This window comes from Lynx rufus, unplaced genomic scaffold (assembly GCF_022079265.1).
Source record: "Lynx rufus isolate CCGP_SWC_20201006 ecotype Redwood Valley unplaced genomic scaffold, mLynRuf1.p SCAF_10, whole genome shotgun sequence".
Lineage (NCBI taxonomy): Eukaryota > Metazoa > Chordata > Mammalia > Carnivora > Felidae > Lynx > Lynx rufus.
In genome coordinates, this window is record NW_025814824.1 from 24343124 (window position 1) to 24359475 (window position 16352).

Below are 16352 nucleotides of genomic sequence, written 5' to 3' on the forward strand. Positions count from 1 at the left end.
AGATCACATGTAGGCCACAAAACAAGTCTCAATAAATTTAAGAATATTGAAATAATACCACACATCTTTTCTGACCATAATAAAACTAGAAATCAATCAGAAGAAAGAAAACTAGAAAAAGCACAAACATGTGGAGGCTAAACAACATGACACTAAACCACCAGTAGGTCAACAAAGCAATCAAAGAAGAAATTACAAAGTGCTTGGAGATAAATGAAAATGAAAACACAACAGTCGAGGGGCGCCTGGGTGGCTCGGTCGGTTAAGCGTCCGACTTCGGCTCAGGTCATGATCTCGCGGTCTGTGAGTTCGAGCCCCGCGTTGGGCTTTGTGCTGACAGCTCAGAGCCTGGAGCCTGTTTCAGATTCTGTGTCTCCCTCTCTCTCTGCCCCTCCCCTGTTCATGCTCTGTCTCTCTGTCTCAAAAATAAATAAACATTTTTTAAAAATTAAAAAAAAAAAAAAGAAAACACAACAGTCCAAATTTTGGAAATGCAGTGAAAGCAGTTTTAGGAGGGAAATATGCAGTAATAACAGGCCTACCTCAAGAAACAAAAATCTCAAACAATCTAACTTTACACCTAAAGGAACTAGAAAAAGAACAAACAAGCCCAAGGTGAGTAGCAGGAAGGATATAATAAAGATGGAAAATAAGCAAATGAAATAGAGACTCAAAAACAATAGAAAAGGCCAACGAAACCAAGGGCTGGTTCTTTGAAAAGATACACAAAGTTGATAAATCTTTATCCAGACTTATCAAGCAAAAAAGAGAAAGGACCCAAATAAATAAAATTAGAAACAAAAGAGAAGTAACAACTGACACCACAGAAATATGAAGGATTATAAGAGAATACTACAAAAAAATTATATGCCAACAAATTGGACAACCTAAAAGATATGGATAAATTCCTAGAAACATACAGACTTCCAAAACTGAATCAGAAAGGAACAGAAGATCTGAACAGACTGATTACTAATAATGGTATTTAATAGGTAATCAAAAAACTACCAAAAAATAGAAGTCCAGGACCAGATGGATTCACACGTGAATTCTGTAAAACACTGAAGGAAGAGTTTATACCTATCCTCCTGAAATTATTCAAAAAATAGAAGAGAAAGGGAAGCTTCCAGATATATTCTGTAAGGCCAGTATTAACCTGATACAAAAACCAAAGATAACACACACACACAAAAATTATAGGCTGATATCCCTGATGAACACAGATATAAAAATCTTCAACGTAATATTAGCAAACATTTAACAACACTTAAACGTAATATTACAACGTAACATTAGCAAACAAAGTCATATTATAACAACGTAATATTAGCAAACATTTAACAACACTTAAAAGGGTCATTCACCACGATCAAATGGGATTTATTCTGGGGATGCAAGGACGGTTCAATGACTCCAAATCAATCAATATGATATCCTACATTAAGAAAATGAAGGATCAAAATCATATGATCATCTCAAGAGATGCCAGAAAAAGCATTTGACAAAATTCAACATCTATTCATGATAAAAAATACTTTCGACAAAGTGGGTTTAGAGGGAATATACCTCAACATAATAAAGGCTATAAATTACAAACCCACAACTAACATCATACTCAGTGGGGAAGACTGAGAACTATTCCTCTAAGATCACCAACAAGACAAGGATGTTCACTCTTGCCACTTTTATTCAACAAAGTACTGGAAGTCCTAGCCACAGCAATCAGACAAGAAATAAAATGCATCTATATCGGTAAAGAAGAAGTTATACTGTTACTATTTGCAGATGACATACTATGAACAGAAAAGCATAAAGACTCCACCAAAAAGTACTAACAGTAATAAATGAATTCAGTAAAGTTGCAGAATACAAAATTAATATGAGGAAACTGGGTATTAATCAGTACTAATTGGGTACTAATAGCAAAGTAGAAGAGAAATTAAGAAAACGATCATAGTTACAACTACAACAAAAAGGAAAAACATATGTAAAAATCAATTTAACCAAAGAGGTGATAAATCTATACCCTAAAAACTATAAAACACTAATGAAAGAAACTGAGGATGACACAAGAAAATGGAAAGATAGTCCATGCTCATGACTTAGAAGAATTAAAATTGTTCAAATGTCCCATTCTACCGAAAGCAATCTACAGATTCAATGCAATCCTTATCAAAATACCAACAGCATTTTTTATAGAACTAGAACAAATAATACTAAATAATAATAAGGATTTCTGAAGCAACCTTGATAAAGAAGAACAAAGCTGGAGTTATCACAATCCCGGGTTTTAAGATGTACTACAAAGTTGCAGTAATCAAAACAGCATGGTACTGGCATAAAAATAGTCACATCGTTCAATAGAATAGAACAGAGACCCCAGAAATAAACTCATGATTATGGTCAACTAATCTATGGCAAAGGAGACAAGAATATACAATTAGAAAAAGAGTCTCTTCAACAAATGGTATTGGGAAAACTGGTCAGCTACATGTTAAGGAATGAAAATGGACCACATTCTTCTACCATATACAAAAATAAACTCAAAATGGATTAAAGACCTAAATGTGAGACCTGAAACCATAAAAATCCTTGAAGAGAGCACAGGCAGTAATTTCCCTGACATCAGCAATAACAACATTTTTCTAGACATGTCTTCTAAGGCAAGCAAAAGCAAAATAAACACACACAAGCAGGGACACACAGACAAAAGTAAAAATAAACTATTGGAACTACATCAAAATAAAAAGCTTCTGCACAGTGAAGGAAACAATCAACAAAAGGAGAAGGCAATCTACTGAAGAGTAGAAGATATTTACAAATGATATATCTGATGAAAGGTTGGTATCCAAAATGTATAAAAAACTTAAACAACTCAACACCCTCCCCCCAAAAACAATCCAATTAAAAAATGGACAGAGGACCTGAATAGACATTTTTCCAAAGAAAACATCCAGATAGCCAACAGGTACATGAAAAGAACTCAACATCACTAATCATCAAGAAAGTGCAAATCAAAACCACAGTGAGATATCACTTTACACCTGTCAGAGTGGCTAAATTCAAAAAAACAAGAAATAACAAACATTGGTAAGGATGTGAAGAAAAAGGAACTCTTGTAAACTGTTGGTGGGAATGTAAATTGGTGCAGCCACTATGGAAAACAGTATGGAAGTTCCTCAAAAAATTAAAAGTAGATATATTATATGATTCAGTAACTCCACTACTGGGTATTTACCAAGGAGAAACAAAAATGCTAATTTGAGAAAACACATGCACCCCTATGTTTATTTTTTTAACTATTTATTTTTGACAGAGAGAGAGAGAGAGAGAGAGAGAGAGAGAGAAAGAGAGAGAGCACACACAAATGGGGGAGGGGCAGAAAGAGAGGGAGACAGAGGACCCAAAGCAGGCTCTGTGCTGACAGCAGAGAGCCCGATGCAGGGCTCGAACCCATGAACCATGAGATCATGACCTGAGCCGAAGTCAGACACTTAACCAACTGAGCCACCCAGGTGCCCCTATATCCCTATGTTTATTGCAGCATTATTTTTAATATCCAATAATAATAAAAATATTATTTTTAATATGGAAACAAGCTAAGTGTCCACTGATAAATGGATAAGGAAGATGTGGGGCGTGTGTGTGTGTGTGTGTGTGTGTGTGTGGGTATGGGTGTGGGAGTGTGTGTGGGTGTGATGGAATACTATGCAGCCATAAAAAGGATGAGATTGTGCCATTTGCAACAACACGGATGGACCTAGAGGGTATTATGCTTAGTTAAATAAATCAGACTGAGAGGAACGAATACCATAGGACTTCTCCCCTATGTGGAATCCATAAATAGATAAATAAATAAATAAATAAATAAATAAACAAACAAACAACAACAAAAAGCAGAATCAGACCTATAAATACAGAGAACTGATGGTTGCCAGAGGGTTGGGGGAGGTATGGGCAAAATAGATGAGGGGGTGTGGGAGATACAGGCTTCCAGTTATGAAAGGAATAAGTCAGGGAATAAAAGGCACCGCATAAGGTCATGGTAATGTAATAGCATTGCATAGTGACAGATGGTAGCAACATCTGTGGTGAGCACAGCATATGCATAGACTTGTCGAGTCACTATGCTGTACACCTGAAACTAATGTAACATTGTGTGTCAGCTATATTCAAATAAAAATAAGAGAAAGAAAAACCCTAAGATGGGAAAATGCAGTAGGTCCCAAAGGGCACCTGCTCTGTGCTGGGCTGATGGGAGTGGGGCCAAGAGTACAGCATGCTTGATGATAAGGACAATATGCCTTTTAAATGCTTGGAATGCCTTCACAGATTCACAGACTTCCTAGAATTTCAATGGCATCATCGTAAGCAATCTATGGTTGGGGCTGAACACTGTAAACAACCCTTGAAATGTACCCTCACCCCTCCACACACAGAGCCACATCCATGACACATGCATGCACTCGAACACACATGCACAAACACACACAGACATTTACAGGGACACACACACACAAACAGATAAATGGTGGCATTGAAGAGCTAGCATTACCACTCTCCTTAATTTCTATCTATGCTTTGGTATAGATCTATTCTCAACCATATGCAAATGCAGCTTCAAGCCACCCTCAATCCAACCACCTTGCCATCCCGAAGACACTCCTTTATAGAAATTCCGGTGTCGCCACTGTGCTTTTGTTTTGCCAGCGGGAGGGTATCAAACACTTTCAACTCTTATTTAGTTCTTTCTACCAAGGGGAAGAAAGCATGCTTCCCTGCCTGTTCATTTATGCCAGCCTGCACCACTGCTCTCGTAGGTAAGAATGATTTTCACTGTGTGTCAGTAATTGCCAGCTACCAAGTCCTGCAAGATTGTTATACACCTTCTCTACCATAATCCAGCATTTCTGTAACAAAAAGTACACTCCACAAATAAAACACACAGGCATTTTGCTGTCCACACTATGGAGACGCTACTCCATATTGAGCGTGATTTTATTCATATTAATGACTCCTTAAAATGTCATTTTTACCCAGAACAATTCCTACTTACAATTTTTTCTTCTCCTGAAATTTTCAGAAGCTCTACATGGCACTTTTCAAATGGTTTGCCTTTCCCATAGAAAGTTTTCCATATAGCACTCATCTACTTGGATCCTGTATCTGAGCAACTTTGGGGTAACAGTGAAAACTTTCCTGTTGCCTAGTGGTGCCTAGGAACTGGTTTTGTTTTGTCTCTACCCAGATACAGCCAACTTCAGAGCTAATCCTCCAGCTGTCATAGGAATGACTGGGGTCACACGGTTTCCCAAAGCACCACCAGGCTAATCTGGGCAATAATGCTTTCCACAGCTGTCTTTGAGAAACATAAAATTCTAGGAAGAATATAAAGAGCTTGTCAGACAAATGAGTGGTTATAACCCCAGAGAGTCATGATGGCAGCACAGATGCCACCACCATGGCACCCATGTGAGACAAGGTGCCAGGACCTTCCCAGGACCCCACAGACATGGTGCCTCCAAGGGTCAGGGTTAAGAACTTCTTTCTTCTCCCAACCCAGTTTTTAAAAAATTCCTAACCAGACAACTCCTATAACAGAACTCAGGCTGCCAGCCTTGACCTGTTCATGGATCCAGTTCCAAAATGTGTGATTTGAAACTCCCCCGAATCAGAATCTGAACCACTCTACGGAGTCGGGGAATAGTGAGGTCCACTCTCCACACCATGTTTGAAGCTCAACAAAGCAATGCACAGTATATAACTCTCTCAATGACTCCAATATCCAAATGGAATCATTTTTGCCATGGACTCCCAGTGTGATACTGACACGTCACTTAAGCCTTCCTATGCCTCTACGGTCTCATCATTGAAGAGACTGAACTGTTCACTCCGAGTCTCAAAAACAAGGGCAGAACCTGGACAGGAGTCCGTGGGCTGCTCACCTGCCATGTAAGCAGTGACCCCGTGTTGACAACTCTACCACTTGACTAGCGTGGATGCACTGCTTCCTCCCTAGTCCCACTCTCTCTGCCTCAGTTCAGCCCTTGTTTATCTATTTTCTGGGCTTTTGCTATGGTTCCTGTGTGGTCTCTGTGCCTCCAATCCTGAGATTCTCAACCAGGGAGCAAATGTGTTCCCCATGGAAATCTGACAAAACCTGGAAACACTTTTGGTTGTTGAGATAGGTGGGATACAACAGGCATCTACTGGGTAAAAGCAAAGGATGCTGCTAACCATCCTACAATGTTCAGGACAGTGCCCAACAAAAAATTACCCAGATTAAAAGGTCAATGGTGCTGATGTTTGAAAAACTCTGCTTCGGCCATACCTGCCTCTAATCTGTCCTCTCTACACCACAAATGATATAAAACACAATTCCAATCAGGTCATTCCCACACCTGAAATCCTCCAGGGCCTCCCAAGTGCCCTCAGATTAAAGTCGAAGCTCTCCAGGCAAGTCATAGAGACCCATCATGATCTGATCCTTTCTTAACTTTCTAACCTGCCTTTCACTTTATCCCCTGATCTTTCTTCCCCAAAGCAATCAATGCAGCCAGACCAGATCACTCACAATTCCTTCTGCCTGTCAGTCTCACCCACCCCATTCCTTGGCCTACCAATTTTATGTCAGACACTCTAAATGGACTAGAAGGGAACAAGACACTCTCCAGGTAGTATGAGGCACTGATCTCTCATGAGGCATGTAGAAAAGAGAGTGCACTTTCAATCTGCAGAGGCAGAACCTACTCGTCACCTCTGTGATTCTGCTTCAGATTCCCCAACAGGCTATGAGCCTTCAGGAAGACAGTGTCTTCATCTTTATAGGCTACAGTAACCTGCACATGCTAAGTGTGGTCTACCAGTTGTATCTCTTGTAGTTATCATAGATGCTGCATTAAGGAATGAATGAATTCCTAGCTTCTTTCAATTTGGCTGTTGCTCAGGCATAAAAAGCACTGCACTATTAAAATACAAAGATGAAACTAAATTAATCACACTGTATATGCCAAGAAAGTCCATTCACAAAGGTGGAAACATCTTTGTTTAAAGCTGTGTTCTCTGTGTCTCTTCTCTTTATATACCAGAGAAATACAAATCTGTCAAATAAGTATTTATCCCTATGGATTGTCTAAATCCCATTGCCTGATACTCAAAGACAAGATACCCGGAGCAGAATCAGACTCTAAAATAGTAACTGAGAAATAATGGTATCAAGAACACAGAACTAGGTTCACTGTGAGGAATCATAACTTTGAATTTCATGGTACCTAAAATGATTTTGCTTTCTTTCTCTAGATTGAGAAGGTCATTCCATCTACTGGACATTTAACAATACTGTCATTTTTACTTCTCTTCCTTTTAAGTTCATTCTATATCCTGGAGATTGATAGGGTTTGCCTGAGCTTCAAAATCCAGATGTCTCATAAGGAGACTGTCTAATAAAAATATTTTTATTAGACATTTATAGAGTCATTTTGGACTTTTAAAGAGAGCAACCTATCAGTTTGACTTTATAGCTGGTGAAAGAACTTAAGATTCTTCTTTAAAATAACTGGAAAAAATTGAAAAAGTAGCTTATGGATTCTTATCTCACATCATGTACATTTGTATTTTTATTGCAGTTAATTGTAATGTATGTGTCTCTTGTCCACGGTGTTCACGTTAAAGACAAGGTTAGGATTTAGCAGTGGAACCTCCTTACGGAAAATGGAGCAAAATGGAGGTTTTTAATTGAATGGGGGCAAAGGATCCAGGGGAAAGCTTTCCCAGCTCCTTATTATATCCTTGGAGAGACTCCTGGGGCCACAGTGGCCTGACTTCCATATTCCTGATGGAACCTTTATTCCCATCTAGGTTTCCATCTTTGTAGACAAGGCAGTCAAAACTCCAGGCTTGGATTGTTCCTTTTCCCTTCCTCTTCCCCATTCAACTTTGGAATAATCACGACCTCCAGCAAAAGCGATTTCCAGGTATGTGAGAGTGTAGGGGTCCAGGGCAAGCCGCCCAAATGTACTACAGTGCATATTAATTACTTTGAATTTAAGTTACTTGGGGAAAAAAAACAGTGCAAGGACACTCAGACCCTCCTCTGTCCCCCACAAAGCAGGAAACACATCTCCCATATGAAAAATACCTTCCCTGAATTGGAAGTAAAACAACATTCTTATCACCGAGATAGGGACTTTGGAGCCAAGAAAGCTATAGAAACAAACCCTGTTATTTTTTTCCAAACTACTACAACCTCAGCCTAAATTCTGCTTAGAATTCCCTGCTAATTAAAGCTCCCAAACACCTGTTTTCTTTATCCTATCAATACCTCACAGATTTATTATCTCTTTGTCTAAAGTGTATATATAGGGGTGCCTGGGTGACTCAGTCAGTTAAGCGTCCGACTTGAGCTCAGGTCATGATCTTATGGTTGGTGAGTTCAAGCCCCACCTTGGGCTCTCTGCTGTCAGCAAAGAGTCTGCTTTGGACTTTCTATCTCCCTCTCTCTCTGCTCCTCCCCCGCTGGCTTCCTCTCTCTCTCTCTCTCTCCCCCCCCCTCAAAAATAAACATTTAAAAATTAATAAATAAAACGTATACAAAGTGCCTCTCCTGATCACTTATTTAGGTCTCAACTTCATTTTGGGGCCTCTGTGCATATGTAATAAAACTTCAGGGTTTTTTTCTCCCATTAATTTGTCTTACATAATTTAAATCTTAGCCCAGCTGAAAGACCTTGAAGGGGAAGAATTTTTCCTTCTCTACAAGAGGAAGCCCAGAAGAACATCACTGGTGATCAGAAGTGAAAGCTGCTTTTATTTCACTTGAAAACCATACGAAAACAGAGAGGGTGCTGGAAAATGTAGACAGGCACCATGGACTGAGAGATCCTTGGGTTAAGACAACTCATTTAGCATGGAACTTCCAGAGTTAGTTAAGACAGAGTACAGGCCATTATTATAACAAAGACATTCTCCTTATCATCATCTTGTGGCTCAGCTGGGTCCCCTAAGGCCCCATCCTTCCTATTTTGTGTGCTTTCCTTCCACGTGGAATCTGGGGCCATCCAGTTATCTGGTTCTCCTTCTCACCATTAAACTTGCTTACAGGTAAAAGATTTACTAAAATTATTTACACTTCAGTGTCAAGTAGCCACTGCTACCTCTCCCAAGAGTGTTTGCATCCCAAGCCACACTCTTATTACAGGCAGAAGAGTTTTCCCCTATGGACAGAATCCTTGAAATGAAGCTGCAGGTAAAGGTGATCTTTTGGGGACAGAGAGACCTGCCCTCTTGAAGCTGCTCAGTATCCTAATTTTAAATGATGAAACCCAAGCCACTTAATGTTAGGGAAAAGCATGTTATGTTTGTGTTCAGGCTTCCAGTAACTTTATTTTGTGCGTATTTGAAAATACACTGACATTAGCATGTAAGATTTGCCTCACCAGGTGTCTATAGCAAGCAGTGTGGGGAGATTCTTCTCTGAAGTAAGTAAAGTCCTTAAAACCAAAAAATTTTTAAAAAGAGAAAAAATAAAAAGCCTAGACACACACATATTATAGTCCTTAAAAATACAACTTTTGAGTTGAAGTGGACCATACATATTTTAGCTTATATCAAAACTATCAGAGAAAGGCCTACGGAAAAGGGAATATAAGTATGAAGAAATATTGAGGCAGAACAGAATGACCAATATAGAGACACTTATGGAGATTTCTTTACAACCATTAATTTGATTATGATTATAATAAAAACTTACCATCCAGGGAAACTTTGTACAGTGATGGAAATGTTCTTGGTCTGACCTTTCCAAGATGGTAGCCATTAGCCACATGCGGCTATACTACTCATTGGAAATGCAGCTAATGTGCCTAGAACTGAATTTTTAATTTTAACAAATTTAAACAGGTTTCAAACAGCCACACATTGCTACTGGCTACCATGCTGGAGAGTGGGGGTCTAACACCATTACTGCTTTAACACATAATTTTTAGGAATACTTTGTATCTGTGAACTTTCTCTGGGAGAAACTAATAAGACTCTCAATATAATGCAGACTTCCAGCTGCAAACAGTTTATTTACTAGAAACAATTCATGACTCACTCCATCCCCTACCCTAACCATTGCCCAGGTATCCAGGATGGGTGCCTTCTCATCCCTTCAGGGTAAGGCTGCAATGCCAGCTTCCGGAAGGAAGGGTACTTACCCTCGCCCAATGGAAGCTCCTCTTCCTGCTCACTGGGGGAAGGCAGCAAGGGCTGCAGGGGCTCCATGTTAATGATGAGCTGTTTGTTCAAAGAGTGGGAACTTCGGCTCTGAGTAATGTTGGCTCTGAAAACAGACACACGCCAGGGTGTTGGTTTCTGTTGCAAACACCAGACCCTCCATCTCAGTCAGCTACCAAGGTTGGGAACTGTCTCTGGACTCACACAATGGATTAGGCCAGTGGTAAAGGCAACATAACACTTAGGATGCACCAACCTTTTTAACCTTAAGGTCCTGACAAAATGTCCTTGTGTTCTAACGCAACACAGTGACTGAAAATGTACTTCCCCATATGTTACCAGATTTGGGCGTGCAAGGTGACAGCATGGGCATTGATAAAGACATGGGAGGCAGGTGTCACTGAACTAGATACGCAGAAAAGTAAATGAAGGTGGGGACTTCTGGGTGGCTCAGTTGGTTTAGCATCTGACTCTTGATTTCAGCTCAGGTCATGATCTCACAGTTTCGTGGGTTCAAGCCTCACATTGGACTCTGCACTGACAGTGTGAAGCTTGCTTGGGATTCTCTCTCTCTCTCTCTCTCTCTCTCTCTCCCCCTCTCCATCTCCCCCACTTGTGCTGTCACTCTCAAAAATGAATAAATTTTAAAATTTTTTTAAAAAAGAAAAGTGAACGAAAGGCATGGCTCAAAGTAATTTAACAACCACCAAAAAAAACCAAAAATGAAGACAGAACCCTGCCAGACAGACGGTACAGGAGTTCTACAGCTTTAAGCAACCTTGCTGTTGCTGGATGTCTGACATTTAATATCAGTGTTTAACACTCCCATTTGAATTCACACCCCTCTCATCAGCCAGGCACAGAAGCTCTTTTTTAATTTTGAAAGGAGCAGACACGTGTCATTGACTGCAATGGGTAGCAGATGGCAAAGAAAATGTACAAGTGTCTTGTCAAGACTACTGGCTGATAGCAGGAAGCCTGTCTACACTGCCTGCTTTAGGGAGACCAGCTGTCTGCCCTGACATACAGGGAAATGGGGCATCTTTGGTGGGGCATCACCTTTCCCTCCTCATGTTTCCTCTCCAAACCAAAAGCCACCCATTTTCAAAGATGATATCAAATGTCTCCTACCTCTTGATGCCCCCTTGGATGGCCCTAACACCTATTCATTCATATTCTCATTCTCTCTCTCTCTCTCTCTATCTCTCTCTCTCTCTCTCTCTCTCTCACACACACACACACACACACACACACACTGCTCTCCCTTCTTTCACATCTCATGGCACTTGCCACTTCCGTCTCTCTGTAATTATTGGTGTACTAATCAGCCCCACCTTGACAAGTGCCTTAAGGTCAGAGACAGATCTAACCATCCTGGTGTGCCTTACAGCGCCTCCCGAGGCGTCTTACTAAGGGCTGTTCACGTTGGAAACTGGCGTAAATTGAATGCAGTCCTGGCTTGACATAAGCTGCCATTTCAGATTGGCATGGGTGTTCCCCGGCTGGTAAGGGGACTGCCTTATAACTCAGGCATTTCTATTTGGCACAGGACAGGAAAGGAGAAGAATCTAGCAGCATCTAGAGTAAAAAGCCCTCCACAGCTGGCACTGGCTGGAAAAATAAAATTATGAGGACTTGCTTAACCATGGAGTCCTGTCCTTCATTATTTCACTCTACAATCACTTATTCTGCAGTTGATATATATGTAGTGGATGGTCTGCCGCATTCTGGTGAGCCATGGTCCTTGCCTTATGTAACTCACTCTTTAGAACTATGATTTTCAAACATTTTAACTGAGACCCACATTAAGAAATATAACTTAGGGGTGCCTGGTGGCTCAGTCAGTTGAGTGTCCGACTTGGGCTCAGGTCATGATCTCATAGTTTGTGAGTTCGAGCCCCACATTAGGCTTGCTGCTATCAGAGTGAAACCCGCTTTGGATCCTCTGTCCCTGTGTCTCTCTGCACCTCCCCCATTCATTTTCTCTCTCTCTCTAAAAAATGAGTAAACATTAAAAAAATAAATATCTTTTATATCATTTTTCTGTACACACTCACCGAGAGACATACAGGTAAAATGAATGTTTCGTGCAACAATAGTAACTCTTGTTATGCTTGATTCACTTTTTTCCCCCATTCTATTTCATTTTCTTTAAATTTTTTTTTCCAACGTTTATTTATTTTTGGGACACAGAGAGACAGAGCATGAACGGGGGAGGGGCAGAGAGAGAGGGAGACACAGAATCGGAAGCAGGCTCCAGGCTCTGAGCCATCAGCCCAGAGCCTGACGCGGGGCTCGAACTCACGGACCGCGAGATCGTGACCTGGCTGAAGTCGGACGTTTAACCGACTGCGCCACCAAGGCGCCCCTATTTCATTTTCTTTAAAGTGCTGGTCTGTTTTCATTTCATGACTCATCAATGCGCTACAGCCACAGTTGGAAAAATATGTATCTCATGGACGAGACTGATGGCCAAGGATTCCCCAGGAACATTAAGGAGGGGCACCTGACTCTGCGGTGGCTGAGGGGAGAGCCAGGAAGGACCTCCCAGGGGAAGAGATGCCTGCGGCACATCCCAGCAAGCATGGTGGGATTGACGGGGCAAGAAGTGAAGACAGGGATTCCTTGCAGGGAGAAGGAAGGAAGGAAAGAGTAACAAGGGACATTAAAATCTGCCACGAGCAGTTCCATCTTTTATTGTGATAGGTCCTCAGATTTTGAGCTTTCGTGGGATTTCCTCTGGCCCTGTGGCCTTCAAAACTCTGATTCTGGCTCTGCGAAGCACCTGTTGCCATGTTTGTGTGGACCATGAAGCTTTCTGACCTCAGAAAAGCCCATTCCCCATTGTTGCACAAACTCTGCATTGCTCTGCCCACCTCTGACCACCCACGCCGGCTGACTGGCAGCATTTCCATCCCCCAGAAATTACCACATATCATCAAGAAGGACCTGTAGCGAGTACAGAGGGCTCCACAGCAGCCCCCCTCCCAACATTCTTCAGTTGAAGTTGTAAAGCATCCTGCCATCTGCCCCCTACCGACACTGTAATGTCTGGGCAATTGCCTGGGACAGGTTGAAGTCACTGAGAGTGACCTCACGGGTGTGAGCCTGTAGGGCACTGGCTGCTCAGGAGGATGCTGACTCAGGGCCCATACTCACAGGCTCCTGCTGCCGAACTGTAGCGGAGTCCTATGGCCAGGGTCAGGGGGGTTAGGGTCTGTCTGCTACAGTTGATTACAACCCCGAGACTCTCCAGTTCTATGATTCAGAGAGGAACACTGCCTCCGCGATAAGTGCAAAACTCAGATAAACCCAAAGGTGGGCACAACTAGAGGTCTCCCTAGAGCACAAAGAATCCAGGGTTCCAGACCGTGGTGCTGGGCAGTCGGGCAGCTACAGGGTTAGCTTAAGCAAAATTAGAATCAAAATGCATGTCTCCCACCCTTTGTCTCCCAACTCTTGTAGACTACGGGCTACCTTTTTATACCTCTCTTCTTGCAACCTTTTGGAAGGTGCCAACTGATCCTGGTTTCATTTAAAGCAAGAGCCCTAGGGGCACCTGCATGGCTCCAGTCGGTTAAGTGTCTGGCTTCAGCTTAGGTCATGTTCTCACAGTTCATGAGTTCGAGCTCCGCATCAGGCTCTGCACTAACAGTGTGGTGCCTACTTGGGATTCTCTCTCTGTGCCCCTCCTCCACTTATTCTCTCTCTCTCAATAAATAAATTAATTAATTAATAAACTTAAAAGAAAATAAAGCAAGAGTCTGCCAGCATAGTTATACTAATAATGAATATAATACCAGAATTTGATGGCCCCTTTTATAGTTTACAGAACAGTTTTATTTATTTTTTTAACATTTATTTTTTGAGAGACAGAGCGAGACAGAGCACAAGTAGGGAACGGGCAGAGAGAGAGAGGGGGACACAGAATCCAAAGCAGGCTCTACGCTCTGAGCTGTCAGCACAGAGCCTGACACGGGGCTCGAACTCATGGACCATGAGATCATGACCTGAGCCAAAGTTGGCCGCCCAACCAACTGAGCCACCAGGCGCCCCTACAAAGCAGTTTTATACACTTTACCATACTTGTTTTCCTCAGTGTACCTGTAAGACAGGCAAGAAAAGTACCATATTCACAGAGGAGGACACTGAGACCTGGTGAACTTATCGAACTTGACTAAAGACACTTAGACATGCAGACTCAGATGACCTGATCCCCAGTCCAGAGGTTCTGCTGTGCTCCGCACTGCCTTTCTGCACCTTCTGCATGATTTATCCTACAATGCCCCAGAGAGGACTCTGTTCACTACTGCTAATGTCCTGCTCTCTGGCTAAATGAGGTTCTGCTGTGTCGGGCAGTCTTCTAAAACATACGCCAATATCCCAGTCAGTTCCCACCCTACCCTCCCACTTGATCTCCTGATGCAACAGCTTCTCTGGATAGAGTCTCCCCAAGCCAGCTGAGGGTCTGTACCATGTTTCCCATTCTCAGAATCCACCCGTCAACGGATTCTGCAAAATGACTGACCCCCTTTGCAGCCCACTCATGTGTGTACTTAGCACAGAACAGTTTTCCAATGAAACGATCACTAGGAATTCTATCAAGGTAGAAAGGTTTCTTTGGAAGCTGCAAGTATATTCTAAGATTGGCTTCAAAAACTGATGGCATAAACTCAAGCAACTAACATAAGGCTTGTGGAATCTTCCAGCAGTTCTTGTGGTGGAGGAAGTGGTGTTGGCCTGTCACCAAAACTCCATCTGAAAAAGCTTTAATGAGGACACATCTGTCAAATTCCAGCTGCCCATCTTTGGAGGAGAGACAAGAATAATAACATCACCAATTCATGTGTGTATGGCACTTTATAATTTTTAAAGCACTTTATTTTAATGCCCAAAACAAAGCCTAGATGTTGGGCAAAGTAATATTCTGAATCTCATTTTACAGATGAGTAAAGTGATGATCAGAGAAGTTAAGAGATTTACCCAAGACCACACAGCTTGTAAGCAATACAACCAAGATGAGATCCCATTCATGACTCCTAGACAGGTGCTCATTTCAGGTCCAAATGCTGCCTCTATGTGTCCCCTGGTGGTGGCTACTATGCCCAGGGGGCTCACACTTCCTTCTGCCTCACTGGGCCCCTGACATGGATGGGTGATTCTCACCAAGTAATCAGCCCAGGAGAGCTTTGCTTGGGGATCTTGCCATCAGCAAAGATCAGTGAGCTATCATGAGAGTTAGCTTTCTCTCTCTCTCTCTTTTTTTTTTTTTTTTGAAAAAAACCAAAAAAATCCCAAGACAGTGTCCTCAGTCTGTCTCTGCTGCCTCTCTCTAAACACACACACATCAGAAAAAGGAGTAGTCCATGAACTTGTCATTCTTTGAAGAGTACAATCTCAGGTGTGAGGGAAGACAACCAAATGAAGGCTTACCGTCACCATTCTAACTAAAGGAGTGGGCATCTCTGAACACAGCCAGAGAAAGAATTCATTACTATACTCTCACTTTTGACAGCCACATCAAAGAAGCCAAAATAATTTAAGAATAATTGTTGAAGAGAAACAATTTCCTACCATGCAAATGGCTACTAGGAAGAAATGAGAAGTTGCTACTGAGAGTGGTATATCTCCATGGCTCCGATCACACTATTGCCTCCCAGGAGGCAGCACCTTGGACAGATCTCAGGTCTCAGAAAATTTCAGGCATGCCGTTGTCACCCCACACTCCTGGTTCATACATTCATTCAACAAGTATGCGTTGACCTCTACTGTGAGCCAAGTGCTGTCTGTGTTAGGTGCTGGGTGATATGTAGATGACCAAAACAGACACAAGCCTTTTCCTCCCACATCTTGCTTTGTAACATTACTTTAAACAAATTCCTCCCTGTATTGTCAGAGATTCGAGAGACACTGCCAAAGCTGAGGACCAGAGACGTGTCCTGAGGATGTGAGCTCAACAAACTTTCACATACACATAAAAGGGGTCAGTGTAAGGGAAAGAAATAGCATGTGAACCAGTATCTTAAGGGCCTATAGGTCCTTGTTTGCAGTAACATCCTGGGGGATTTTAGAAGATTCCAGAAAAGGGAAACTATAAATTGACTGATGCCTCATTTCCATCTCCCCTGGTGGTTCAG

General features: G+C 41.9%; 1 protein-coding gene across 1 annotated transcript in view; it reads right to left on the reverse strand.

Moving 5' to 3' along the window:
* The window catches only part of FRMD3 (FERM domain containing 3), a 301078-nt gene that overhangs the window by 49343 nt on the left and 235383 nt on the right, over positions 1-16352 (reverse strand). Inside the window, exon 13 of the mRNA XM_047097589.1 lies at positions 10197-10321. Within this exon, the coding sequence (XP_046953545.1) occupies positions 10197-10321 (125 nt within the window). The remainder of the gene's footprint in view (positions 1-10196; positions 10322-16352) is intronic.